This window comes from Physeter macrocephalus, chromosome 17, assembly GCF_002837175.3.
Source record: "Physeter macrocephalus isolate SW-GA chromosome 17, ASM283717v5, whole genome shotgun sequence".
NCBI classification, from domain to species: domain Eukaryota; kingdom Metazoa; phylum Chordata; class Mammalia; order Artiodactyla; family Physeteridae; genus Physeter; species Physeter macrocephalus.
The window spans coordinates 27,322,347-27,348,706 of NC_041230.1; the positions used below are offsets into that span (position 1 = coordinate 27,322,347).

Here is a 26,360-nt window from a genome sequence, read left to right on the forward strand (position 1 = left end):
TAGCCAAGGCTTCTCCCTGGGTCAGGATGACGGGCTGGGCTCCTCCTGTGGAGAGAAGTCCTTCCCAAGGGGTGCCTTTCAGGTTGACTTCTGGCCAGCCAGCAGCACATGCCTGCCAGGTAAGCCTGTACTTCTCTGAAACCCACTGACACCCAAGCTGCAGAAGCTTTTCTGGTTCTTATGATACAGACCAGATTCATCACCCTGACTTCCAAGGCCCTCACAGGCAGATTGTTGCTGACCCTTTCAGCCCATCACTTTGCTCCTCAGATTGGTCCCTGCCGACGCCCAGTCCCATCTCCTCACCCTCCCCCCTCACCCCCAGTTTTCAGAAAGAGGGAATGTCCTTCTCCAGTGCATCTTGCTGTCCTTCATCTCTGGACCTTTGTAAACGTTGTTCCTTAGACTGTGCCTTCCACATCCCTCCCCCCACTCCAATACTCTCATGTCTTGTAGCTCTTCAGGTGTCAGCCCAGAAGTCCCTTCTTCCAGGGAGCCTTCCCTGACCACCTATACTAGTTTAGGGACTGAGGTCAGGTGTTCCCACACCTGCTGGAGCTCCTCATCACAGCTTAGCACCTAATGAATTCTCTTTCCTGAGGGAGGAAGGGGACATTCCTCAGGGACAGAGACCAGGACTGCTGGGTTTCCAAGTGTTTATCTAGCACCTAGCATTATGCCTGAGGCCAAGTAAATGCTTAAATAGTCATAGAAGGAAGAAAAGGAGGGGAAGGAGAAGGAAGGAAGGAAGGAAGGAAGGAAGGGAGGAAGGAAGGAAGGGAGGGAGGGAGGGAGGGAGGGGAGGGGGAGGGAGGAGGGAGGGGAGAAAGGAGGGGACTTCACTTTGTTTCCATCTCTGTATCTCTTTCCATTTCTGCCTATCTCTCTCATCTCTCTGTCTCCATCTCTAATCATCTAAAATCTCTTTCTCTGACGATCTGTAGGTGCAGCTGATCATCCGTTCCTGACCCTTCCTCCCCATCTCTGACCTACGCCCCTGGGAGTGCAGGCCGTCCCGCCCCCCGCCGCGTGTCCCTCCAAGAACCGCTGCTCTCCAGCCTCAGGACGTCAAGTGTCTAGAGTGGTCACGCCAGATGTTTCCCAACAGAGGTTCCATAGGTTTTGCGCCCGGACTGGGGAGTAAAGGTTGGAAGGTCGCCGCACTGATGGTTCTCGCAGAGGCCCAAAGCTCTGGCTGAGGGGAAAAGAGGCGGAGAAAGGAAAAGAAAGGAGAAAAGAGGAGGAGGGCGAGAGGGGGAATGGGGCGGAGAGGGGCGGGCCTGAGCGCTCCCCCTCCACCCGGCGCCGCACTGCCAGCGCCCTCCCAGCCCAGCCGGCCACATCTGGCGGCTGCCCTCCCTTGTTTCCGCTGCATCCAGACTTCCTCCGGCGGTGGCTGGAGCTACGCATCTGGGGCTTTAAACATACAAAGGCTTTGCCAGGACCGGCGAGAGCTGGCGGCGGCGGCGAGGGCTGGGGGCCGGACCATGCGCCGCTGAGCCGGGCAAAGCCGAGGAGACCGAGTCGAACAGCCCCTGGGGGCGCAGCGCTGCGCTGGGGAGCAGGCGCCAGCCAGGCGGCGACGCGGCCACACGCACCGAGCCAGCCACCCCCCGGGCGACACGCGGGGCCCGGGAGCGCAATGACCGAGGCGCGAGTGGCTCGGGGCCCGCTGGCCGGCCCCCTGCGGGCGCTCTGCGTCCTGGGCTGCCTGTTGGGCCGCGCCACCGCCGCGCCGTCGCCCATCATCAAGTTTCCTGGAGATGTCGCCCCCAAAACGGACAAAGAGTTGGCTGTGGTGAGTTCCGAAGCGAGCCTCATCCAACCGAGTTTAGACAAACTTCGGAGGTGGAGGAAGGGCCACCCCTCCCCCCATCCCCACGGAGGGCACACAGCGTGGGGGAGGGGCTTCAGCAAACAGCATGGGGTGGTCTGGTTCGCAGGAGGAGGGGGTGGGGAGCTGTGGTAAGAGGAGAAGCCCAATTTGGCAACTTTCAGGACACAGCGGGGGGCGCTGGGGGTGCTTTGGCAAACCGCTGGAATGGGCCCCCTTTGCAAATAGCAAGGACATTGTCTAGTATCCGGGATTTGGCAAAGGGGGGCGGCTTTGTATACATCTCTTGGACACATCTGGGGGGCTGGCTAACGAGGCCGTTGGCCAGCGTTCTGCTAGGCCTTTGGCAAAAAGCCTAAAGGGGTCTCTTTTGCAAACGGTGGAGGATCCTTTAAACCGCTGTGGGACTTAGAGAAGAGGGGCCTTTGGCACACAATTTGGATAAGTTTTTGCACACGTGAGGGTGGGAGCTCTGGGCAAAGTGGAACTTTGGCAAACGTCTGGGAACCTTTGGCACACATCTGGAGAGGGGCCTTGGACAAACCGCTCCCCGGGACCTTTTGGCAAGTATTGGGGGCAGGAGGGAAGAGGACAGCGCTTTTTCCAATGGCTCAATGAGCAAGTTGGTCAAGGAGGGTCAAGGGTTGGACCTCAGAAAGTTTCCTCGAACTTCTCCAGAGGGGTCGGAGGACAGAAGGAGAGAATTGGCCGGCAGGGCGGAGGGAGGGGCGGCACGAGGGCCCTGGCGCGTGGGGCGGGGGCGGACTGAGGCCGGCTGGGGTCGGAGAGCGGCCAGGGAGCCCTCCCTCCTGGCGGGGCTCCGAGCTGCGGCTCAGATGTTGTCTTACGAGCGCGCGCGTGCGCGCGCGCGCCTGGCCAGAGGGGCATCCAGGCCACCACACTGCACAAGCAGAGATGGGGGCAGCTGAAGGGCACTCCCCCTCGCCCTGTAAGCGCCTCGGGCTGGGGACCCCTCAAGATGTTCTTTCCAGCGCACGAGACATCTGCCACGTTATTGCTTCCGCCACCTTAGAAAGCCCCTCTTCTCCTTCAGCGTGGTCCCCAAACCGCCCAGGACAGGATCCTCGTGCCCTCTGGTCACCTGGGGGGCCCCCTTCTCTGGATGTGACACCACCCCTGCCCCTTTTCCAGCATCTAGGTCTCTGCCTTCTCTGGACAAATGGGTTGGGAGACCTTACATTTATTTTTAGGGGGCTATTTTTCTCAAGGGTCTGGAGGTGGTCTGCATAATGAGGGGGCTATGGCTGAGGACGAGGGTGGAGCTTTGGAGCACTGACAAAGCTACCTGGGTCCCCATGCTTTCTACAGCATATGGAAGTCCATGTTGCCCAGAGGCAATGCAGTGGGGACGGGGGCTTGAGAAGCCAGGCTTTGAACTTAGTCTGCCCGGCCTCAAGTCTGGGGGTGCACTAACCAACCGGCCTAGTAAATCTTGGGCAAGTGACTTAACTTCTCTCAGCTCCTTCTGCAAACTGAGGGTAATAATGGTAGCTGTCTTGGGGTTCGAGGAGAGGTAATCTTAGACACTTTGAAGGGTACCGGGGACATGGTAAGTGCTCAATAAGTATTAGTCATTATATTGTTATTATCATTATTATTATTATACCCTTTATTTTTTCTTTCCTAACTACCCTCTCAAACAAGGTTAGGGCCCCAGTAATGAGATCTCCTGGCTCCTCCCACCATTCCTATCACATATTTAATTTTTCACTTATTTGTGGTCCATCAGCCTCCCCACACTGGGATTTGAACCCTAGAGACTAGAAACATCTGTCGTGCTCACCACTTGACCCCCAGCACTAGCACCGGGCTTGGCACCTGGTACGTGTCAAAAAGTATTCGTTCAACAAATAAATGAGCTGATTGGTCCCCGATGCCCTGCAGGGGCCTGTTTGGTTTTGGCCTCCGTTTGGGCAGAGCCTGCTGCACAGGCCCTGAAGGACAGGACTGTTTTCTTCTGGAAAATGGCAGATTCAGGATTTGAACCCAGGACTGACTGCTGCTGGAGCCCAGGCACATAGACCTGAATCTCTTTAAAGAAAAGTGAGGAAAGTAATCCCTATGTCATCAGCAGTTTGGTGGATTAAAAGAGATGATGGAGGTAAAGAGGGGTGGTAGAGAGGTACAGTCCTAAGCCTGGCCTCTGGAGCCAGTTTGCTTGGGTCCAAATTCAGTTCTGCCATTTGTGAGCTGTGTGATCTTAGGCAAGTTTCTTAACCTCTCTGTGCTTTAGTTTCCTCCTGTATGATGGACTGTCTACATGCTAGAGTTGCTGTGAGCATTCAATGAGTTAACACAAGCTGACATTAGTGCCTGGGCCCATAGTAAGCACTCAACATGTGCTCCCAAGCCGTGCTCTCTACAGCTTTTATGTCACTCGGCTAGTGGGTGACAGAGCTGGTTTGGGAACCTGGGACTCCACCCAGTGCCCTTGGGCCCCTGACTCCTTTGATCAGTACTATGCCATCCTAACGTGGCCGCCTGTGCCGGGGTGCTTACTTCTTCCAGCAATACCTGAACACCTTCTATGGCTGCCCCAAGGAGAGTTGTAACCTGTTTGTGCTGAAGGACACGCTGAAGAAGATGCAGAAGTTCTTCGGGCTACCCCAGACAGGTGAACTGGACCAGAGCACCATCGAGACCATGCGGAAGCCGCGCTGCGGCAACCCCGACGTGGCCAACTACAACTTCTTCCCCCGCAAGCCCAAGTGGGACAAGAACCAGATCACCTACAGGTGCCGGGGCAGGGCTGTGGGAGGCGGGGCCCTGGGCCAAGGGACACCGCGTCTCACTGGGCATTGCCTCCCCGCTCCGGGGACCCGGGAGCTATCTTGGGAGGACTTGGCCTCTTAAGGAGCTTGCATGCAGAATTCTTAGGACCTGGAATAAGACAGACCAGGACTTGAATCTCACGCTTACTGGCTGTGCGGCATTGGACTCCTTCCTTTTCAGCGCTCTGAGCCTTGGCTTTCCAATCTGCCAAATGGGGTTAAAACGAAGCCTTACTTACGGCTTGGGAACTGGATCATATGTATAAAGGGCTTTCAGTGTCCAGCATGTAGTAAGAGTGTGATAAATGCTAGTCACTATTATTATCAGATGAGGTCATTGGGGCGGGTAAAGGGAACTTGATGATTGGTTGCTAATTGGGTGTTTTATTGTATTATAGAGTTGTTATAATTGGTTGTTCATTGGGCTGTGGGCTCTGTTCTCTACGGCTCATGTTGGACTCCATGGATGAGGTCTCTGTGCTGTGTCCCCTAATGCACTATTTATTTACACCCCCATCCTTCTCCCTCGGCCAGAGGGAGGGAAGAGACGCCTGAGGCAGGGCCTGAAGATACAGGCTGATCTGAGGCACCGCCGGACCTCAAGGCACTCTGGGCGGCCTCTTCTCCCAGGGAGCTCTACTCGACGTGCACACACATCGTCCGCCTGCGCATCCACACTCACATGCACGCGCTCGTGCACACAGACTCGCATACCCCTCCCATGTATGCACACACTTGCATACACACACACACACACTCACACGCATAGGTACACTCACGTTCCTTTGCACACCCATACACACTCACGTGCACTTCTGCCACCTCCAGGATCATTGGCTACACCCCTGATCTGGACCCCGAGACAGTGGACGATGCCTTCGCTCGCGCCTTCCGAGTCTGGAGTGATGTGACTCCACTGCGGTTTTCTCGGATCCATGATGGAGAAGCTGACATCATGATCAACTTTGGCCGCTGGGGTAGGCAGAAGAGGGGCCGGCAGGGGGGTCAGTGCAGAGACAAGGGGGCGATCCGGACATTAGAGAGCCACAGGGGACTCCTTTCCAGCTTAGCTAAGAGGGCAGAAGATGCAGACACTGGAGAGCCGCGTTGATGGGGAGGCAGTGACGTGACTCCCTGGACGCGGTGTGAACCTGAAAACAAATGGCTCCCCGTCTCCCGTCCAGTATGGTAGCCCCTGGATCCCTAGGGCTATTTACTTTTAAATTAGTTAAAATCAAATAAAATTTGAAATTCAGTTTCTCCGTCACACTAGTCAGATTCCAAGGGCTCAGTAGCCACATCAGACTATTAAGTTGGACAAAGAACATTCCCATCATGGCAGGAAGTTCTACTGGATGACACTCAGAGACACCGAGGAACTCTAGATACGAGAGTGGGTCAGATGGACCAGTGTAGATATGAGAGTAAGTGGAATAGAACCCAGGGTGCAGGGCGCCGTGTGTGTTGGCGTGGGAACACTGGCAGTAGTGTAGACACGAAGGTAGGCAGTGTAGACATGTGAGGGGCATGTGATGAGGGTCAGTGGCACAGGCACAGGAGACAGTGTAGGCATGTGGCCCTGGGTGGCAAAGCGGTTATGGGGGTTAGTGTTGTGGCCATTGGGGATAGTGTGACATGAAGGGAGGTGATACGGCTAAGAGAGAGCAGTGTGGACCTGAGGGTAGATGGTATAGACACTGTGGACAATGAGGGTGGGTGGTGAGGAGACTGGTATGGCAGTGTAGGTACATGGGTAGCTATAGTGTCATTGGCAGTGGTGTAGACGGTGAAGGTTGGTGGCAGAGATTCTGAAGGCTGTGTAGACTTGAGGGAGTAGTGTAGACCATAGGATGGTGACAATCAAGTCAGCAATACTCTAGACTCACTGTGTCCCCAGTCCTAGATAACCCAACAGGACAAGGGAAGGGGACAGATGCTATGCGGGCTAAAGGGCTCCAACCATGGATGGCATGTGCTGGGTTTCAGTGCCCAGTGGGGTAGCTAGAAGCTGAGATCCAGTGTGTTTCAGAGCATGGAGATGGGTACCCTTTTGACGGCAAAGACGGGCTTCTGGCTCACGCCTTCGCCCCAGGCCCTGGCGTTGGGGGAGACTCTCACTTTGATGACGATGAGCTGTGGACCCTGGGAGAAGGGCAAGGTAAGAAAGTGACCATCCACGTGCCCAAGCCTCCTCGCCGGTCCTCTGCATGCCTCCCTGTCACCTAGCAACAAGGACTTTGGCTTCCCTGGCAACCGCGGACCCCTCTGTCTGCTCAGATGGGAGGGGGAGGGAGGTCACACACCCTGGTGAGTCACAATCCTGGTCTCTAAAGAAAGGCCTGGAGAGGTTCACCCTCCACCCTGTGTGGCCCCTCAGTGGTCCGCGTGAAGTATGGGAACGCCGACGGGGAGTACTGCAAGTTCCCCTTCCTGTTCAACGGCAAGGAGTACACCAGCTGCACGGACACGGGCCGCAGCGACGGCTTCCTCTGGTGTTCCACCACCTACAACTTCGACAAGGACGGCAAGTACGGCTTCTGCCCCCATGAAGGTGAGTGTCCTCCTGGCCCTAGGCCTCCACCTTCTGGGCCTCCACACTCCCCAGGCCCGGCACTGCCAGTCAACCAGTGTCCCCTCCACTTCCTTCAGGCCCCATGTCCTGATCTGAGCCATCACTGTGCCCCTCTCGTCTGTTCCATTATTCAGTTAATACTTTCATTAAATCAATTCCTTTTTTTCTTTAAGTTTTATCGTTAGTAATATTTCTGAACTCACCAGTTTGATACACTAATTATTTTTTTCTAACATGCGTTAGAGGAACTTAGAATGATTAAAATGCCCAGCGGATCTCTAGAGAACCACTCTCTACCCTCCAGCAGGATTGGAGGCTCAAGGGCATGAGGAGAGGCTTGGGGGTAGATGAGAAGCCTAGCAGTGGGATTGGGAGTCAAGACTCAGACACCAAGGCTGGTACCCAGCCTGGCTGGGGGACGCCAATCTGGGGAATTTCAGCCATCACTTCTGGTTCTGATTTGGACCCTGAGTATGTGTGTGGGTGTGGGTGTGTGGGTGTCTGGGAGCTGTTGCGTCTGCCTTTCTTGGTCTCCATCTGTCTTTGCTTGTGGCTGCATCTCTGTGTCTTGGCAAAGGCATTAGGTTTGACGCAGTATTTGTGTGTGCATTTTTGTCAGTGCTTGAGACATAAGCTTCAGATATTTTGAAGCAATGTAGAGGGAAAAGTTTTTAAAAAGGGTGAGGGTATTGACATACACACTCAATCCTTTTTCATCTATCTATCCTTGACACACTTCATAATCAGAAATCATAAAAGGACAGCATACGTACTTCATACTCTATCAAGTCATCGTGTTTAATGATTCTAGAGATTGAAAGCTGAGAAAGTTTAGGGAAAAGCGGAGAAAGTCCAAAACCTTTTAAAATACTTTAAAAAAGTATTCACTATCCCATAAAGACTCCTTGACCTATAGATGCCTCTGTCTTCTTGGCTGTAATTTTACATGTTTGTGAATCTCTGTGACTTTATTGCAGCTGAACCCTAAGCACCAGCCATGTTGACAGAAGGAAAAAAACAAAGACCTAGTTAACTGTGTTCCTGTCTATGCTTTTGGTACCAAAGTGCACGCAATCCTTTGTATTAAGTAAGAGTTCAAGGCATTGACCATCAGTAAGTCAGAAATATTTAAAACCAAAAATATTTAACGTATCTTGCATTTCCCAGTAGGGATTTGGATGGCGTTAACCCTCCCATGTGTCAACCCCTGTGTTTAGAACAGAATGTCTTGATAATAGAAGTGGAAACAGCTGGAATTCATAAGTTAGGGAAGGGTTTTTCCCTGCCCTGAACATTAGCCATTGATTTGGTCTTTAGCCAGATGCAAGTACGCACGACATGCACGTGTTTGGGTCTTGGGGCAGAGGTTCTGGTTACTCAGCCCCTCCTGACTGCTGAGTCGGCGTCTGCTACTCTCCATCCCTTTGGGGGCAGGATCTGAGAGGAGATGGGGGCTTCCTGGGTGGTAGAAATGCAGCTGATGGAAGGCCGGAGGTGAAGACTGGCCTCCATTGAGGTTAACACCATCCTGCCCACCATGGATGATATATTTAACAATTGCCTTTCCCACTTTGAGGTCACCCAGGCATCTGGCCTCAGTGTTTCTTCCTCCATTCATCCCCTTGTTTCTGGCGTTGCAGCAGAAGGTCACTTGGTTGGGGAGACGGGAGCAGTGAGGGTATGGGGCCCCAAGACCTGCGATGGGGGCGCCATGGACTGCGCTCAATTCTGGCCATGGCGGAGTTAACGGGGGCTGGTGAGGTCACCTCTGGCGCCGTAGTGCACAGATGGTCCTTGTTATGCACTTGTGGTTTTGCTAGTTGGCAAATCCAAAGACACACCATTTTGTAGCTCTGGGGTGGATGAGGGTACAGGGGAGCAGGGGAAGAACCCAAGACAGACAAGCCCAGACTCTTAATCTCACTGTCTCCCCTGAACTCTCCAGTCATGGCCCATGTCTTGGGGAGGTCAGAGTGGGAGCCTGGGGTGTGTCTTGAAAGGTCCCCCAAAACGCCACCTCCCTGTCCTGCCCTCCTTCTCTCCTCCTCCCTCCTGCAGGGACTGCAGCATCCAGGAAAGGGCCTGGGGTTGAAAGGAGGTGAAGCTTTCTCTGTGTGCACGAGCGTGTGCGACAGAGCGAGGAAGGGAGAGATTGCGATTAAGTGTGTTTTGTAGTTTTCGGTTACAGCCCCCATCCAGTTTTTCTGTTTATATGACCATGAGCAGTTCTGGAAGCAGCTTCTGCAAACCTCAGTTTCCCGATCTAGCAAATGGAGAGACTCTTGCCATCCTACCCACCATGGATGATATATTTAGCAATCCGCAGGGATGTGGGCAACAACCAGGCAGAGTGGACAGTGATCCTGGGGCTGGGGCAGGGATCTGAGGGCCCCACGGTGTGCCCGGTGTTAACTATTTTATTGCTGGTGTGGAGGGGCCGTCCATAAGGTCCCGGGGGAAGGATGGGGTTGGCCGGCTGGGCAGGGGTAATTACCCCCTGGGAGCTCAGAGGGGCAGCAGTTTACCAGCCAGGATAGATGTCTTTTTAACGTTTTACCAACGCTACAACTTCCCTGGTAGGAGCGGGCAGGCGGGCAGCAAGCCAGCTCTGCGCCCATGCAGGTGCCCAGCGGATGCTCCCGTGGGCAGATGGGCGGCCTCCCTCACATTCTCACCCTCCCCCTCTCTCCCGCACCCCAGCCCTGTTCACCATGGGTGGCAACGCCGACGGACAGCCCTGCAAGTTCCCGTTCCGCTTCCAGGGTACATCCTATGACAGCTGCACCACGGAGGGCCGTACCGATGGCTACCGCTGGTGTGGCACCACCGAGGACTATGACCGCGACAAGAAGTACGGCTTCTGCCCCGAGACCGGTAGGTGTCACGCCTCTCCCTGTCCTTCGGTAGCAAACCCACGGGAGCCCTGTCCCCACCTCCTTTCCCTAGGACCGGGGCGCTAGTCAGGGTGCTTAGCAGCTGGTCCAGCACGGACGCCAAAATCAGGACAGACGCTGGGCACCAACAGCCAGTTCAGCTGAATCGGTTGGTGATGTCTAACGTCAGGGCCACCCAGGACCCTCTGAATGAGCCGCACTCTCGCAGCCTCCCTGGCAATTGTCTCTTCTTCTCTCTGATCTCGATGTCTCTATTGCCTGCCTTTCTTTGTCTTAGTCTGTATCTCCTTTGGTCTCTGTTTTTCAATAAGGACTCCCTCCCTCCTTCCCTTCTTTTTTTCCTCCTTTCCTTCAGCAGACATTTGCTGAGTCCCTGCTCTCTGCCGGAGACGCAGGTAGGTCTCCCGCGAGACCGTGTGTGATGGAGCTCCCGGTCTCGGGAAATGTGTTGACACCTTCAGCTCCGCCCAGCCCCCTTTGCCTCTAGCCGCTGTGGTCCCATCCATGGGAGGCTAATGAAAGCCCTGGAACCTGGCTGCCTGGGTTTGTATCCCAGCCCTGCCACTTCCTAGCAGCATGTGCCCAGGCAAGTTACTTAATCTCTCTGAGCTCCAGTCACCCCATCCATGAAATGGGGGGTAACCTAGGGTCCCAACCACACAGGGTTGTTGGAGGGGGCCAAGGGAGTGAGCGGTGTGTAAAGCGCTCGACCGCGTGCCCCGGGCTGAGCGAGTACTCAGTAAGCCTGGTTGGTTCACGGCCGCATCATATCGTTGCTTCCTGGCGGTGGCCCCCAGACCCCTCGCTGCCCGCTGACCCATGTCCCTAACCCCACAGCCATGTCCACTGTGGGCGGGAACTCGGAAGGCGCCCCCTGTGTCTTCCCCTTCACCTTCCTGGGCAACAAGCACGAGAGCTGCACCAGCGCCGGCCGCAGCGATGGGAAGTTGTGGTGTGCGACCACGGCCAACTACGACGATGACCGCAAGTGGGGCTTCTGCCCCGACCAAGGTAGGAGCCCTGGCCGTTGGGCAGAGACGCTGCACGCCCCGCCCCGCCCGCGACTGGGCTGGAAATCTTCCAGAGCCCCCACCCACCTCAGCCACAGACACTGCCCCCTAGACACCCACCTACCCTGGTAGAGACACTGCCCACTTGGCAGAGATGCTGTCCCTTCCTCGTGGAGACAGGGTCCCTGCCTTGGCCTTGTTCCTCCGGGCAGCGACATGGCCTCTGAAATAAGACCCCGTCCATCCGAGTACCCGATTCCGGGGTGGGAACCAGCTTTCCCGCGGAGATGCTGCTTTTCCCTCCCACATCTGTACCCCTCCAGGTGGGGCTGTCAAACCCCAAAATGTCTCAGTGCTGGGCACAGGGAACCCTGCCCCCGAGAGATGATTCTCCTGCGAGGCATTCTCACTCCAACAGAGAGCTGCCTTCAGGGAGCCAGGTGGGCAGAAGAGAGGAAAACAGGAGGAGCCTCATCCTTGCTCTCCCCACCCTCCACGCAGCACGGGGAGGCGTCCACAGCCCTCCTGCCCCATGGACACCATCCTTTGCCAAATTGTGAATGGGGAGGGGTCCTCTTCAGTGCTGGGTGTTGAAAACACAGCTACCTGGGACAGTTCTCTGCCCTCCAGGGCTCACAGGCTGGAGCGAGAGAGTGACCAGGAGACAGGTCATGACCGTACTGTGTGGTCACTGCAATGAACGGAATCCTTGGGGGCACTGTGCCCACTCTAGGCTGCAGGGCCCAGTGTCATTGGGTTCAAGGCCCCAGATGGCCAGGTGAGAGTGCTGTTCCTGGGCCAGCCAGAATTAGGTCAGCCTCTCTTTAAGTTACCTTTCTTCTTTTTTACTCTCAATGAGATGGAACTTGGAGAACGCCAGCTGACAGAGGCTGGCCAAAGGAGTTTTTCTCATCCTCCACCAAGTGCCATGCTAAGACATATCCTGATTTTACCTGCTGCAGTTTCTACCTAAAGGTGGGATTCTCCACCTGCCGGAGTGGTTTAAGGCTCCAGAGCAGGTGTGGTGCACCTGGGGGGCGGTGTATTAGTGTCCTAGGGCCGCCATAACAGAGTACCGCCAACCAGGTGGCTTAAAACAACAGAAATTTATTCTCTTGCACTTCTGGAGTCTAAAATCTAGAAGTCTAAAATCAAGGTGTGGATAAGGGCACATTCCCTCTAGAGGCTGTATCCCTCCAATCTCTGCCTCTGTTGTTATTTGGCCATATATGTTCATCTCTAAGTATCTTCTTTTCTTATAAGGACATGGGTCACATTGGATTAAGGGTCCACCCTACTGCAGTATGGCTTCATTTTAACTTACATCTTAATTTGTCTGCAAAGACTCTATTACTGAATAAGGTCATAGTCACAGGTACGTGGGGTTTGGAGCGGCGCAATTCAACACACAACAGGGTGTGACAGTAGGGTTTGCCCACTGTCTGGCTTGAGCTTGGGCAACCACTCCAAGTGAGAATCTTTTTACTGCTTCCCCTGGAGCAGAAGTGGTGGTCCCAGGGGTTACCTCTTTGGAGACCCCGCAGAGCAGGTTTTGTCCTTAGTCTTTATAGAGAAACAAAGAGCCAGGAAACAGGACTTTTAACAGATGGGACTCTACATGGAGGATTTGCCGATGCTACGTGCTCCCCTTTAGAGCACACGTGCAGCCCACCTGGAAAGGGACAAGGGGACTTTGGTTGACTCTCCTTGAAAGCAATAGGCATGGTCTGTTAACCCCAGAATTCTTGGGAGACGGAAAAGTCAGTACATGTCACCTCCACGCTCTCAGCCCCACCATGGGGATGTCCTCCAATGTTGCCTTCGCCAGGGCCAGGCCTGACTTCTCTCTCCTCTCTCTCCCTGTCTTTCTGTCCCCCCTCCCCTCCGTGCGGCCCTCAGGGTACAGCCTGTTCCTGGTGGCAGCCCATGAGTTTGGCCATGCAATGGGGCTGGAGCACTCAGAGGATCCCGGAGCCCTAATGGCCCCCATTTACACCTACACCAAGAACTTCCGCCTGTCACATGATGACATCAAGGGTATTCAAGAGCTCTATGGTAAGCCTCAGCTTGGGGTCCCTGGGGCAGGGATCTGGGGAGGTCATGCCACTGGGGATGGAGGCCGGGGGGTGGAACCATCCAGGTCCCATTTGTCTAGGACTGCAGGAGACAAGGGCAGGAGTGTTAACCCGGTCTGGGGGTGTCAGAGCACCTCTCCAAGGGGGCCCTTGGACAGCCCTTTCCTTTCCAAACAACACCAGTGTCTGTGCCCCACTTGGTTCCCCAGAGCCATGCTGTGAAGCAGGTGGGGCAGAAATGGGCTCTCCATTTTCCAGGCGGGTCAACTGAGGTCTGAGAAAGGTAACCCTCTGGCCCAAGATCAACCAGGTTTATGCATCCAAGTGAGGTTTAGAATCCAGGAGAATTAGCTAAACACAGGGTAGAGTTTCCCAGTGCCTGGAATGACCTTAGTGATACAGGGGTGCAAGTTTCTAGTCTTCCTAACGATTCTTCTATTTTAACGTGTAATAGGATCAGTACAACTAGTACCTAAAGCTAGGGATTTTATTTATATTAATGCTTACAGTGAGGCCAGAGTTTACAAAGTAACTCCATTTTAAAAAAGAAAAGTAAATATATAATAGTACTGGTGGTACCTGGACAAAGCTGAAATCATGAAACCGGCTCTGGAGTGATGATGTGTGGGGAACACTGGACTTGGGGAAGAACTGCGGGTAGAGTGAGAGGCTGTGGGTTCGAGTTCTGCCTCTACCACTCACCAGCTGCAAGAGATGGCGCCGGTCTTTACCTCTCTCGACTCAGTTTCTTCATCTCTAAACTGCGGCTGGTTATCCTAAGGAGTGAAGGAGGTGCCACACCCCCAGTGCTGGACACACGAGTATCCCCTCTGACCGCCGTGACTCTCTTGTGGGCTTACTAACATGAGCTTTGGGTTTAAATATTTGGGCAAGTCATATACAACCTTTCTGGGCCTCAGTTTCCTCATCTGTAAAATGGGGGTAATAATGATGGCTACCTCTTAGGGATGTAGAGAGGACTGATTCTGAGGATGTCAGGGAAGAGCATTTGTAAAAGGCGAGGGGCCACAGGATTCTGGTTTCTGTTCAGTCTCCTCTCTCCAAGTCCAGGCCTCGTCCCCTGTCTTCCCTGGGCTGACACCGAGGCCAGAATACTATTCTTCTGATGCTTCGCAGGTTGGGTGGGCCAGCCTAGGGGCTCAGCCTGGTAGGGAGAACCCCTGGAGCTGGGGAGAGTCTGAGGTCAGGTGTCCTCCCCCAGGGGCCTCCCCTGACATTGACACTGGCACCGGCCCCACGCCCACACTGGGCCCCATCACTCCTGAGATCTGCAAACAGGACATCGTCTTTGATGGCATCTCTCAGATCCGTGGGGAGATCTTCTTCTTCAAGGACCGGTAAGTGCGGGATCTTGCTTCTTGTCCTCCTTGCCCTCTGCCCCTTCTCCGTTATTCTCTTGCCCTCATCTCTTGCTCAAGGATCCCACTGTGGGCTTCACAGAATGGCCTGTATGAGACCATTTTTGCTGCGTGTCAGATAGATCCCGGTGGCTACCACAGCAGGCATTTCTTGTGCCCTCTCCTAGTCTGTGGGTCTACTAGGTGCCTTGGCTTCGGGCTGCGGTTTGGGCTCAGGTATGCTCTGCATGTCACTCATTCTCCTGGGATTAGCGGCTACTTGTGGCAGATGGCAGGAGCACAGAGGCCAAATCAAACCACAGAAGCACATTTAAAGCCTTCAGTCTCAGCATGTTTGAGAATATTCCACTGGCTCAAGCAAATCACATGGCCAAGCCCAATACCTACTCTAGGGGATGGTACTGCATAGTCGTGTGACAACACACATGGATGTATACTTGTAAACTAGGGATGGAGGGAAGAATTAGGAACAATAATCCAGTCTACCGCAGGCCTTCTCCTGGAATGGCCTTGACCTAAAATGTTCTATGTATGGGGAGCAAGTAACCACAGAGTAGAAAGAGGTGGTGTCCTTCGTGCTATAAGTAAAGGCCCCGACTCAATCCATCAGGGCTGAGACTCACCCAGTTATCCTAAAGGCAGGCAGAATCTACGACTACATTAAAGGGTCCATCCATCACCCATCAGTCCATTCATCTGTCTGCCCGTCATCCATCCATCTATCCATTATCTGTCCATCCATCATGCCTTGTCCATGTCCATCATCAAGCCATTCATCATCCATCCATCTGTCCATCCATAGAGCATAATAGCTGAGAGAATGGTTCCGGAGCCAGATTGCCTGGGTTAGAATCCTGGACCTGCTACTAACCAGTTGCACGATTATAGGCAAGTTAATTGTGTATCTCTTTTTAACCTCAATTTCTTCATCTCTAAAATGGGATGAATATTCCAACCTATCTCACAGGGCTGTTGTAAGGATTAGGTGAGCTTAGTGCTTAAAACAGTGCCTGACACAGACTAAGTGCGTTCAAGTGTACTAGCTGTTATTATCGACACATAATTACTTGCCATCTACTGTGCCAAATCCTTTGCTAGGCTTTGGGAGCTGGGGGTGCGAGGGTGTTGTTCTAGAGGTGGAGGGGCAGCTTAATGCCTGAATCGGTGTCCTCAAAAGGAGGTCAGTGGATCTCCCACACAGAAACCACCTAGAGTGTGAGGGTTAAACGTGTGGGTTTCTGTCCCCACCCTCAGGCCCTCTGACTGGAATCTCTGGGAATGGGTCCCAGGTATCTGCATTTAAGAAAATTTCCCCATGGGAATTCCCTGGCGGTCCAGTGGTTAGGACTCTGAGCTTTCACTGCCGAGGGCCTGGGTTCAATCCCTGGTAGGGGAACTAAGATCTCACAAGCCATGTGGCACAGGTGAAAAAGAAAAAAAAAGAAAATTTCCCCAGTGATTCTGATGCACATTAAAGTTTGAGCACCCCCAGTCTGGTTTAGGGAACAGAGGAATAGAGGACTGACATGGCAGAATGAAAGAGATGTGACTGCAAGAGACATTAGCGAAACGCTTTGTGGACACGTCCAAGTGAAGGAAAAACTCTGCTGGTGAAGCTGCACTCAAGGGGAAACGTTAAAGGAGAAGCAGATGCGGATGGACATGATGGGGCTGGCAGGGTGGGAGTGTGTTTGAGATGAGGGAACTGCAAGAACAAAGCCTTAGAGATGTGAAAGTTCCTGGCTTATCCCGGGAGAGGCTGGTGAGGCTGAAGATGTTCCAAAAACTCTTGTGAAGGGACTCCTCTGCTCCAGGCACTGGGCTAGGTGCCGGGGGACAGACGCCAGTAGGGAGAGAGAGGGCAAGAATACAGAGCGAGATGAGACCCAAAATGCAATGAGAAGTCAGGTCCATCAGGCCATGAATGCCCAAACCAGGACATGTAACAACAGATGTCGGTGCTGTCCTGCAGACCCCATTACAGGGCTGGGGAAGAGGTGAGCCCAGGGGCCCCATGCCCCAGCACCACCCTTGGTCTGGAGCGCTTCTCCGTAAAGAAGCCCTGACCACACGTGCGGATCTGAGTACAGAGTTAGGAAAGGGTGCAGTGCCTTGGCCCAGGTCGGAGCCATCCCTGGCCTGACACATCATACTTTCTTTCAAAAGGAAGTTGATGAGTGTTTAACGAACTCCTTGAATTAATCAGTAAATATTTAAGTACTGACCATATGCAGAAATTGGTACTAGGCATTGTGGGGGACAAGAAGGGCAGTATTGTAGGATAATTAAACTCAGACTTTGGAGTCAGATGTGGATTTGAATCCTGGTAATTCCATTACCTCTCTGAGCGTCATTTGCCAAATAAGGATTGTGATACTTTCCTGTATCAGGATGTTTTGGCTGCAAGTAACAGAGAATCCCAGCTCAAACCAGCTTAAACGATGGAAAGAAATTACTCCCATGTGGTACAAAGTCCAGGGGTAGGGCTGCCTCCAGGGGCAGAAAGAGGGTCACTGATTCAATGACGTCTTTGTCCACTGCTCTCCTTGGCATTGACTTCATCCTAAGACTGGGTCCCTCAGGGTCACACAATGGCTGCCAGTGGGAACTGGGGCTATAAACTTCCTTGCAAACATCCAACAGAAAAGAAAGAGAGAGACAGGTCTCCAGATGTTAAACGTAAGTGTATGTGTTCAATCTTATTGTGCCAACATAGGACATATGGCCACTGCTGAATCAATAACAGTTGCCAGGGAATGCTAAGCTCCGATAGGCTTAGATCAGTGGTTCTCAAACTTTGGCATGCATTAGAATCATCTGGAAGGCTCTTAAGACACAGATTACTGGGCCCCAAGCCCAGAGAGTCTGATTCATGGGTCCTGAGTGGGGCCCAATAATTTGCATTTCTGATGAGTTCCAGGTGTTGGTCTGGAGATCACACTTTGAGAACCGGTAGCTTAAACTCATCAGAATGGGGATTGGGTCCACCTATAGGAAAGGAGGGGCCATAAATATGGGAATTTTGTGAGGAAGGGTGATAGGGAGATAAGAGATGCTGGGTAGACCACTGAGAATGCATATTATTTTATAATATTGACATTGAGGTTGACATTTTACAAGCCACATAAAGTGCTTGGCACTTAGTAGGCCCTCAATAAATGATGGCTCTTTACTACTCCTGCCAAAGTGCCTGAATCCATCATTTCAATTCAGGAAATACTTCTGAGCGCCATCAGCCTCTGCCTGAATTGGCTTTGAATCTGACAGGAAAGATAAGACACTTAAAAAAACAAACCATCAAACTACTCTTCTGGGCACTCAGTGTTGATGATTTTGAGAGGCTCAGAAGAGGGAGAACACAGTAAGGGACCGAAGTAGTTAGGGAAGGCTTCCTGGAGGAGGGAGCAGGAGGGCGAACAAAAGGTTGCTTCTCAGCCCTGGTATCTGGCAGAGGGGGCTCTGCCCATTCTCCAGTCCTTCTACACCCTTTCTTTGATCTTACCTCCCCACCTCCCAGGGAATCATCCAGGGATGTTTCTGAGAGGGCTTAGAGAGGCATGTGCGGTTACAACTGCAGAGTGACTGAAGGTGTGGTTTCCTGTGTCCCCTTCCCCCACCCAGGTTCATTTGGCGAACAGTGACACCACGTGACAAGCCCATGGGGCCCCTGCTGGTGGCCACATTCTGGCCTGAGCTCCCGGAAAAGATCGATGCTGTATACGAGGCCCCACAGGAGGAGAAGGCTGTGTTCTTTGCAGGTGTGTGGGAGGGGAGCTGCCTGGCCCTCGGCTCCAGGCGGCACTGCACCGTGATTCCTGTGCACTGGCGGGTGCTCCTCCTCCTTTACGGAGCCACTCTTTCAACCATCATCTGGGAGATGGGTTCAGACACCCAGCATCAACTCGCATTGGCCCACAGAACGACCATTTCAATAACCTTTTAATTCCTTTTCAATCCTTCTGATTCCTTTTCCAGAGGGAAAATGACACTGTAGTTCTGGTGTCTTTAACACCTTCCTAATGCTAGTGCCTTTGGCAGATGACAATTTTAATTAGAATTTTTTAAACACCTATGTGTTTTCATTTTTAATGTTTAAATTTATTTCTATAGACGTCAGAATGAATTCCTTGAAAGCAAAACGTTAATTCAAGAGTTAAGTAATATGACAAGTCATAGTAAAAATCATCGAGGTAGGGTCATATGGGTAACATTTGGGAAACCCTGCTCATTTAGTCTTTATTCGAGCACCTATCATGTGCCAGAGATGCAGCCCCTGCTCTCAGGGAGCTCATGAACTGGTGGGGGAGACAGAAAACCAGGCTGTTATGAGGGAGCGCAGGAAGGGCTGCAGTGGAGACCCAGGGGTGGCTTCCTGGGGGCGCTGAAGCACCACGGGTGCATGTTCCACCAGCCGGCTTCCCAGCTCCTCCATCCCAGAGTGATCAGGGCAGCTGCTGGCTCACAGGGGACCTTTGTGCAAATTAGAAAACAGGTGTGGCACTTAGAGTCTCTGGCTTGGTGAGTGGAGCCAGGCTAGGACTCCTCCCACTGACCTTCTTGGCCAGGGACCTTCCATAACCCATTTGTAAAACCTTATATGTGGACCCTGTTTCCGGACACTGAATCCGGAACTGAGCAGAACTTGTGTCCCTGCTGAGAAAGGCCACAGTGGGGTCCCTGGCAGATGGTTGGTGGGAGGAACAGCCTCCAGCACCTGCCACCAGCTCACCCTCTGCTTCCACCCCAGGGAATGAATACTGGGTCTATTCAGCCAGCACCCTGGAGCGAGGCTACCCCAAGCCACTGACCAGCCTGGGTCTTCCCCCTGATGTCCAAAAAGTGGATGCTGCCTTTAACTGGAGCAAGAACAAGAAGACGTACATCTTCGCTGGAGACAAGTTCTGGAGGTAAGGGAGGGCGGTGCGAAGGAGAGCAGCACCGCCAGCTGCGTGGACAGAGAGAAGACACTGGCTTTGAGCCTCCTGGGTTAAGTTTGGAGGCTGGTGGACCGTGGATGCCCCCTCTCTGGTCTCTAGTCTGCCAGGGTTATTGGCCCTCTGAAAAGTCACCAAAGGGTGAACTATTCTTGGGCACATTACTGGTACAATTCTGGTTAGATCCTCCTTTCCCTTCTCAGAAGTCTTTGGATCGGGCCCATGTCCGTCTGGTCTGGAGCCCCATATGTTAGAGTGAATCACTGAGGAAGGGAGTGATAAAAATAAAGATAATAGCTGCTACTCTGATGCTATGTGCCAGACACCATTCCAAAGGCTTTATGAGGTAGATATTATTATTACTATTCCTCCCATTTTACAGGTGAAGAAAGGGGTTCAGAGAGGTTAAGTGTCTAGCTTAAAGTCACACAGCCAAGTAGTGGCAGGCTGGGATTTAAACCCTGGAATTCTGGCTCCCAGAGAACATTCTTCACTTTTCTACGCTGTACCTGAGATAGTGGGATCCCAAGAGATGGGGGTGGTGGAGGCAGGGATGGCAGATGGCAAACATAGGATGAAAACTGAGATGGGTGTCCACTGGAGCCAGCATCCAAATCCGGCCTCATTGAAAACAGCGGCACCCTCTGGCCCATCTGCCACAGGCTCAGTAGCTGTGGGCACAGGCTGGCCGGGGGCCAGTGTGGAAGCAGGTAGCTCTCTGCTCCAGCTCATCTGAAGGGAAGGGTCTGATTCTGAGGGGCCACGGTCAGGCCTGAGGGTCAGGGAGCCTGATCTCCAGGAAGGGTTAGTGAGAGGCAGCCCGGACCTCAGGAGTCTGATTTTAAATCTTCATATTTCCTAGATGAGGAATCTGAGGTCCATAGAAATGAACCAACTTGTCTAAGTTATTTATAGGCAAGTGTGTTGGCCACAGATTATAGGATTATAACCGCTTCTTCTGGCTTCTCATCCTGGGCCCCCTGCACTGTACCCTCAGGGTCATCGGGTCGGTGGGGGAGGGGGGTGGTCTTCCTCCGTCCCTCCTAGCGTCCCCACCTTTCCTCCCGTGGTTGCATCTGGACCTTTGTCTGCCACCCCTGGAACAATCCTGCTTCCCTCCCAAGGCCTCTCTCCTCCCGTCTCCTCCCCAACCACCCTCCCCCAGCTGCCCTGCATTCAGGAGCTGTTTATGTCCCAGGCTGCCGTGGCAGGGTGGAATTCCAGACATATTGCTAAGATACTTAGCAGCTTAAGCTGATTGATATCTCAAGCCTCAAGAAGGGAAACAGTCAGCCAGGAAACCACGGAGCAGGCACTCTGCCCACAGGCTCCGGAACACTCTCAGGCACGCGCACGTACTGTGGAGGGGCATCTCGGCACAGTAGGCACTCCGAATCTCCAGATCTTAGAATCATGCACAGCAAGAGGCCCAGCCTCACAGAGCAGAATCATAGAACCCTTGTCTTTGAATCATGGTGTTGAAAGGACATTTATAATCACCCTCCAGCACGTACGGTGAATGTAAACATATGAGAACAGACGTGTCCATGCGTACACACACACACACACACACACACACACACACACACACACACACACGCTCACGCTGTGGTGGTACCTTGCTGGGTTTTGGGCAGAGTTATCTGCTTCCCAGTCCTTTTCCGCAGCAAGTCCACCTCACAAAGCCTGGATCTGGGATGGACAGCCTGCTCTATAGAGGAAGTTCTGTGAATCTTCCTTAAAAGCAGCAGAGCTGAAACATCTATTGGAGGATCTGGGTGGGGTTTCCAAAGGAGACAGATCTTTTTCCCAGGAGAGGTAGTTAATGAGCTTGAGACACTGGTCCTGGTGGAGTCTGCCGATGCCCAGGCCTCCTTTCTGGAGAAGGAGAGAGCGCTCCAGAATGACAGAGGATGAGCAGCTGCTTCCAGATTGGGCAAACCCTAGGTCATGCCAGGGAGTGCTCAGCCCTTGCTTCTAGAAGCTTCCACTAAACCCACAATAATATATTCAATATCTCCTATGTGCCAGGCAATTACCTAGGTGCTGGAAGACAGCGGTCAAGAAATAGTCGCTCTCTGCCTGGTGGAACTTACAGTATCGTGAGGGGAAGAGACATAAACACATACAAATAAAATAGTGACGGCTCTTGTGACGGGACCTGTACCACATCCCAGGGCTGTGCATTTCACCTGTATTTCTCATTTAAGGTAGATGCTATTACTAGCTCCATTTTCTAAGTGTAGAAACTGAGGCTGAAGTGCCTCAAGGATATACCTTTGAAAAAGCTCGGACGCAAATGTCTGTGTTCTTAACACCTGCTCTGCACTGCACTTCTGCAGCCAGAGGGGAGAATTTCAGAGGGTCACAGGGAAGCCTTTCAAAAGAGTGTACCAGCGAGCAGGAAACACTGTAGGAGGAGCCTCTGGGGACAGAGAGGAATGTGAAGAGGTGTGGTCCTGTTCAGAGCCAACATGTTCTGATGGCTCCATGCTGTATTCTTCCTGGAGGAAAATAACTTGGAAGCAAATTGGTTCACTTCTCCAAGCCTCAGTTCCCTCATCCATCAAATGGGGTTGCTTCCTGCTGTCCCTACCTTCCGTGGGTAGAGTGAGAAAGAAATGAGGGCAAGTTCAAGGACACATAGCTGTCAGCCATCATCACTCTAGAGAATGTAGTTTGGGAGGTCACTGCAGGTGACATGGATGGATTGCTAGAATTTTGAGCTGGGAAACTTGGTTTTGGTACCCCAGGTCATGAGGAAGCATGCTAGGTTTGGCAAGAAGTCTCATGACAGAACTGGGATTAGGAAGGCTTTTCTGGCAGTTCTGAGGGTGTTGGGCAGAGGGGAAGACCCCTGTAGAAGGGGGCTCAGAGAGGAGACTGTTTTTGGCATCTGGGGCAGAGGTCATCAGGCTGTCTGTGGGGAAGAAGAGAGTCAGCTAGGAGGCTGATGCTTGGCTGTCACCGGGATGGCATTCAAACACAGATCTATCTAGAAAATCAGCATCATGAGGGCAAGACTTTATCTTGTTGATTACAATATCCACAGCGACATAGTGGGAGCTCATTAAATATTTACAGAATAATAAATATATTGAGTGTAAGTGGAGAAGCAATGGAATCAAAAGAACCCCAGCGTTTAAAAAGTTCTCCCTCCAAATTAAAAAGACACAGATGTTGCTAGCCAGAAAGAAGAATACGCCAACTAATACTCAAGGTATTTACACAAATTAAAGGCAGAGCCCAAGATAATGACTGAGGTGGCAGGAAGTCGCCCTGTGACTGACAGGGCTTGGGTTCACACACCACCTTGTACTGTATCCTCACTGTCCCAGTCAAGATCATCGCCCAGGATGTGGACTGTCAACTCCACTTGACAGATGAAGAGGCAGTATTTGTCCAAGCTGAGCCGTGAAGGGCAGTGATGGGGCAGGACCCTGTCTCTGGGCTCCTGGGCCAGTGCTGTTTGTACTGCAGCAGGGATCAGAGTTTGTAAGGGAACTAACATTTCCCAGATACCTACCCAGTACCAGATACTGGGATAGGCACTTTGCATGTTTTACTCTGTTTCACATATATGTTAATTAAATACATTAAATTAAATATAACCCATTTTACAGATGGTAAAACTGAGGCTCAGAGAGCAGTTTGCTGCCCTGAGCCAGACAGGCCGGGGTTGGACTCCCACTTAGAAACTGGGTGCCCTTTTTAAGCTTCTGGTCTGTAAAATGGGTATTATGGTAGTGACTGTGTCTTAGGGTTGTCAAAAGGATTGAGAAATTATATGGAAGGTGGGTAACACACTGCTTAAACGTGAGCAGTAATCACAAGATTGTTTTCATGGGACTGTCCAAAGTCACCTAATTAGTGAGTAGTGGAATTAGGATTTACCCAGGTCTGACTCCCTGCCCCTCAGCTCCAGTCAGTGGCCTCGCTGAAGGGCTAGGTCTGGCTTCCCAGGCTCACGCAGGAGCCATCATCCTGGCCCTCCCATCAGGTTGGGGAAGGGCTGGCCTTTAGGAATTCCCACAGGTTCACCGTGGCCGTTTCCTTGCAGATACAATGAAGTGAAGAAGAAAATGGATCCCGGCTTCCCCAAGCTCATCGCAGATGCCTGGAACGCCATCCCTGATAACCTGGATGCCGTGGTGGACCTGCAGGGCAGGGGTGAGCTGCCCAGGCCTCTGTCCACTTTCTAGGACTCCCTGCCCCCCAGCCAGGGCCCTGCTCCTCGCAAGCACACACTCCCTTATTGTGCAGGAAAGCATGCGGCTCCCCGGGAAAACAAACCAGCCCCTTCAACCCAATGCTGGGAAGGCATCCAGACCCCTGACCTCTGCTCACTCAGCTGGCTCCAGGCAATAAGACCCAGAAAGGCCCCTCACAGCTGCAGAGCCTGGAGCCAGGGAGCAGGGAGGGCGGGAGGCCTGCTGGGAGCGAGAAACCTGGGCTCAGTGCCCTGGATTCATTCTGGGGTTTGATCCAGGCCCTTTCGGGCTCCGCAAGAGGCCTTGTGACTGCTTCCCATTAGCAGAAGGATGGCTCCATTTGAGACAGCACAAACTTTGTTAGGCCCTGCTGCTGAGGTGGCAGAGATATCCCATCAGCTCAATGTCCCTGGTCCCTTGCTGAACGAAACACCAAACCAGCGAGGGACAGAGTTTGGAGTTTGGAAACCATATTCCTGAGGAGGCTTCTGGGAGGTCTCTAGGGCCCTGGAAATGAGTCCAGTTTGGCTTTTTAGAGGAGATTTCAATTAAATTTCACAAAGATGCTTCTTGAGTTCCTATCACACGCTAAGCACATGGCCCTGACCTCCAGGGGCTAAAGGTCTTACATGTCCAGGAAAAAGCAGGATACAATCAGGTACTAGGTTAAAGATTATATTCAGAAATAAACGTCTACTGAGCACCTACTATATGCCACGGTTTGAAAGGAAGAAAATGAGATCATATATGTTAGGAGTAATAAATTCCCAAGCCCACAGGGGCCAAGCTGGTGTCATGAATAAGTGAAGCAGGCAAGGCAGACAGTAGGAAGTGGTGGGTTCTGTGGAGCACCAGAGAGCACATGGCTCATTTTCAGGTGACAGTTGCGTCTCGGCTTCTGGCAATCTCTGCCCTGCAAGGAAAGGGGAGCAGTGTTATTAGATATTCTAACTCTTTTAAAAGGAAGTGAGAAATCTGTATTTTCATATGAAATTTCCAGATGTTTACATGTTGGCCAGTTATTCAAAACAAAACAAAACAAAAAACTTGTGTGAACTAAATAAAACCAATCTGTGGGCCCGATGGGGCTAGCAGCCTCCTGGTTTGCCACCTCTGGAAAAGGAAAGTGCCTAGTTGGGAGCTTGTGCTCAGTGGAGTTCTGTTATTTATCTTAATTATAGCATATATCATCTCATTTCATCCTCAGAAGCCTTAAGAGGTGGTATCGTTATCCACATCTTAAAGATGAAGAAACAGAGACTCGGAGAGCGTAATTCCACAGCCGTTTCCCTTCTTCCAGCCTCACGGGGGTCTCCTGTGATTTAAAAGCTTCTTCCCTATGGCAGACAGACTTGTAAAGCTCTCAGGAACCTTCCCTGTGCCGTAATGCCTGAGGATGGCTTGGTCACAGCCTCTTCTCTTTCTCATCCCAGGTCACAGCTACTTCTTCAAGGGCGCGTATTACCTGAAGTTGGAGAACCAAAGTCTGAAGAGCGTGAAGTTCGGAAGCATCAAGTCCGACTGGCTGGGCTGCTGAGCTGTCTCTGCCTCCCCCAGGGCCTGCCTCTCTATCACTTTCTGCACACTGGGCCCTGAGCACCAGGGAAGGACCCGGATGGGCCTGGCAGCCCTCAGCTCTGTAGTTAATCAGCATTCTCTCTCCCACCTGGTAACTTAAGAACCCACAGAGTGGCTCTGCCCTGTGCTCCAAGAAAGGTGCTGATTGTACCCCTCCCAGGTGCCCCTCCCCCTCCACACCTCACCAGCCCTCCAGAGCCACCCCCAAAGAGATGCTTTGATATTCTCAATGCAGCCCTGTCTTGAGCTGCCCTGGTGCTGCCACCCTTCAGGCTCTTCTCCTTCCACAACCTTCTGTGGCTTTACAGCACCCTTGGAGCCAACAGAGACTGTCTGAAGAGGGCACTGGTGGCCCGACAGCCTGGCCTGGCATGGGGCAGTGGGGAGAGGGGCACGGCCCGGTGGCCACGACAGACACCTGGCCTTCTCACTGCTGGCTGCCTTAGAACCGTCCCTACATTAGCAGTTTGCTTTGTATGCACTTTGTTTTTTTTTGTTTTGATCTTTTTTATTTTTCCACTTTGAAATTGCATTTCCTGACAGAAGGACTCAGGTTATCTGAAGTCACTGCACGATGCATCTCAGCCCACGTAGTGATGGTCCCCTTGGTCACTCTATTTAGTATGTCCCTCCTCTGTCACTTACTCCACTGGATGGAGGAAAACCAAACCCTGGCTCCTCGCCTAGCTCTCCCCTCCTCTCCCTTCAGCAGTTTCCCCGTGGGAAAAATCAACGAGTATGAATAAAGACACCGATTGAGTGGCCGTGTTGGCCGGCTGTTTTAGCGGAGCCTAGAGAGGGGCCCCAGCTCCAGCCAGAAGAGGAAACTTAGAAAGTCTAAATCTCTGCTCCCTGCAGCGTACAGGTAACATCTGCTGGAAAGGTCACAGTTGCCCAAATAAACAGCGCGAGACTCAGGGTGGGGGAGCTGGAGTCCCTCAGTCCCGTGGAAAGAGCCCTGGAACAGCAGCGTTTCTGTTATTTAATTGCAGAACCTTGTTCAAGGTTTCCTCCCTTCTTGAGTCTCAGTTTCTTCGTTGACAATAACACCAATTCTAATACTAATAACAGTGAACAACAG

At 52.5% G+C, this 26,360-nt stretch overlaps 1 protein-coding gene across 1 annotated transcript; it reads left to right on the top strand.

The window, feature by feature from the left end:
* Nucleotides 1-1,331: 1,331 nt before the first annotated feature.
* On the top strand, nt 1,332-26,043 carry MMP2 (matrix metallopeptidase 2). The gene is made up of 13 exons (XM_024124833.3): nt 1,332-1,798; nt 4,364-4,590; nt 5,455-5,603; nt 6,656-6,784; nt 7,004-7,177; nt 9,899-10,072; nt 10,930-11,103; nt 13,002-13,157; nt 14,400-14,535; nt 18,178-18,314; nt 19,304-19,463; nt 23,551-23,660; nt 25,135-26,043. Exons 1-13 carry the CDS (start codon nt 1,643-1,645, stop codon nt 25,236-25,238), a joined length of 1,986 nt encoding a protein of 661 aa, XP_023980601.1. The 5' UTR covers nt 1,332-1,642; the 3' UTR covers nt 25,239-26,043.
* The last annotated feature ends 317 nt before the right edge of the window (nt 26,044-26,360 follow it).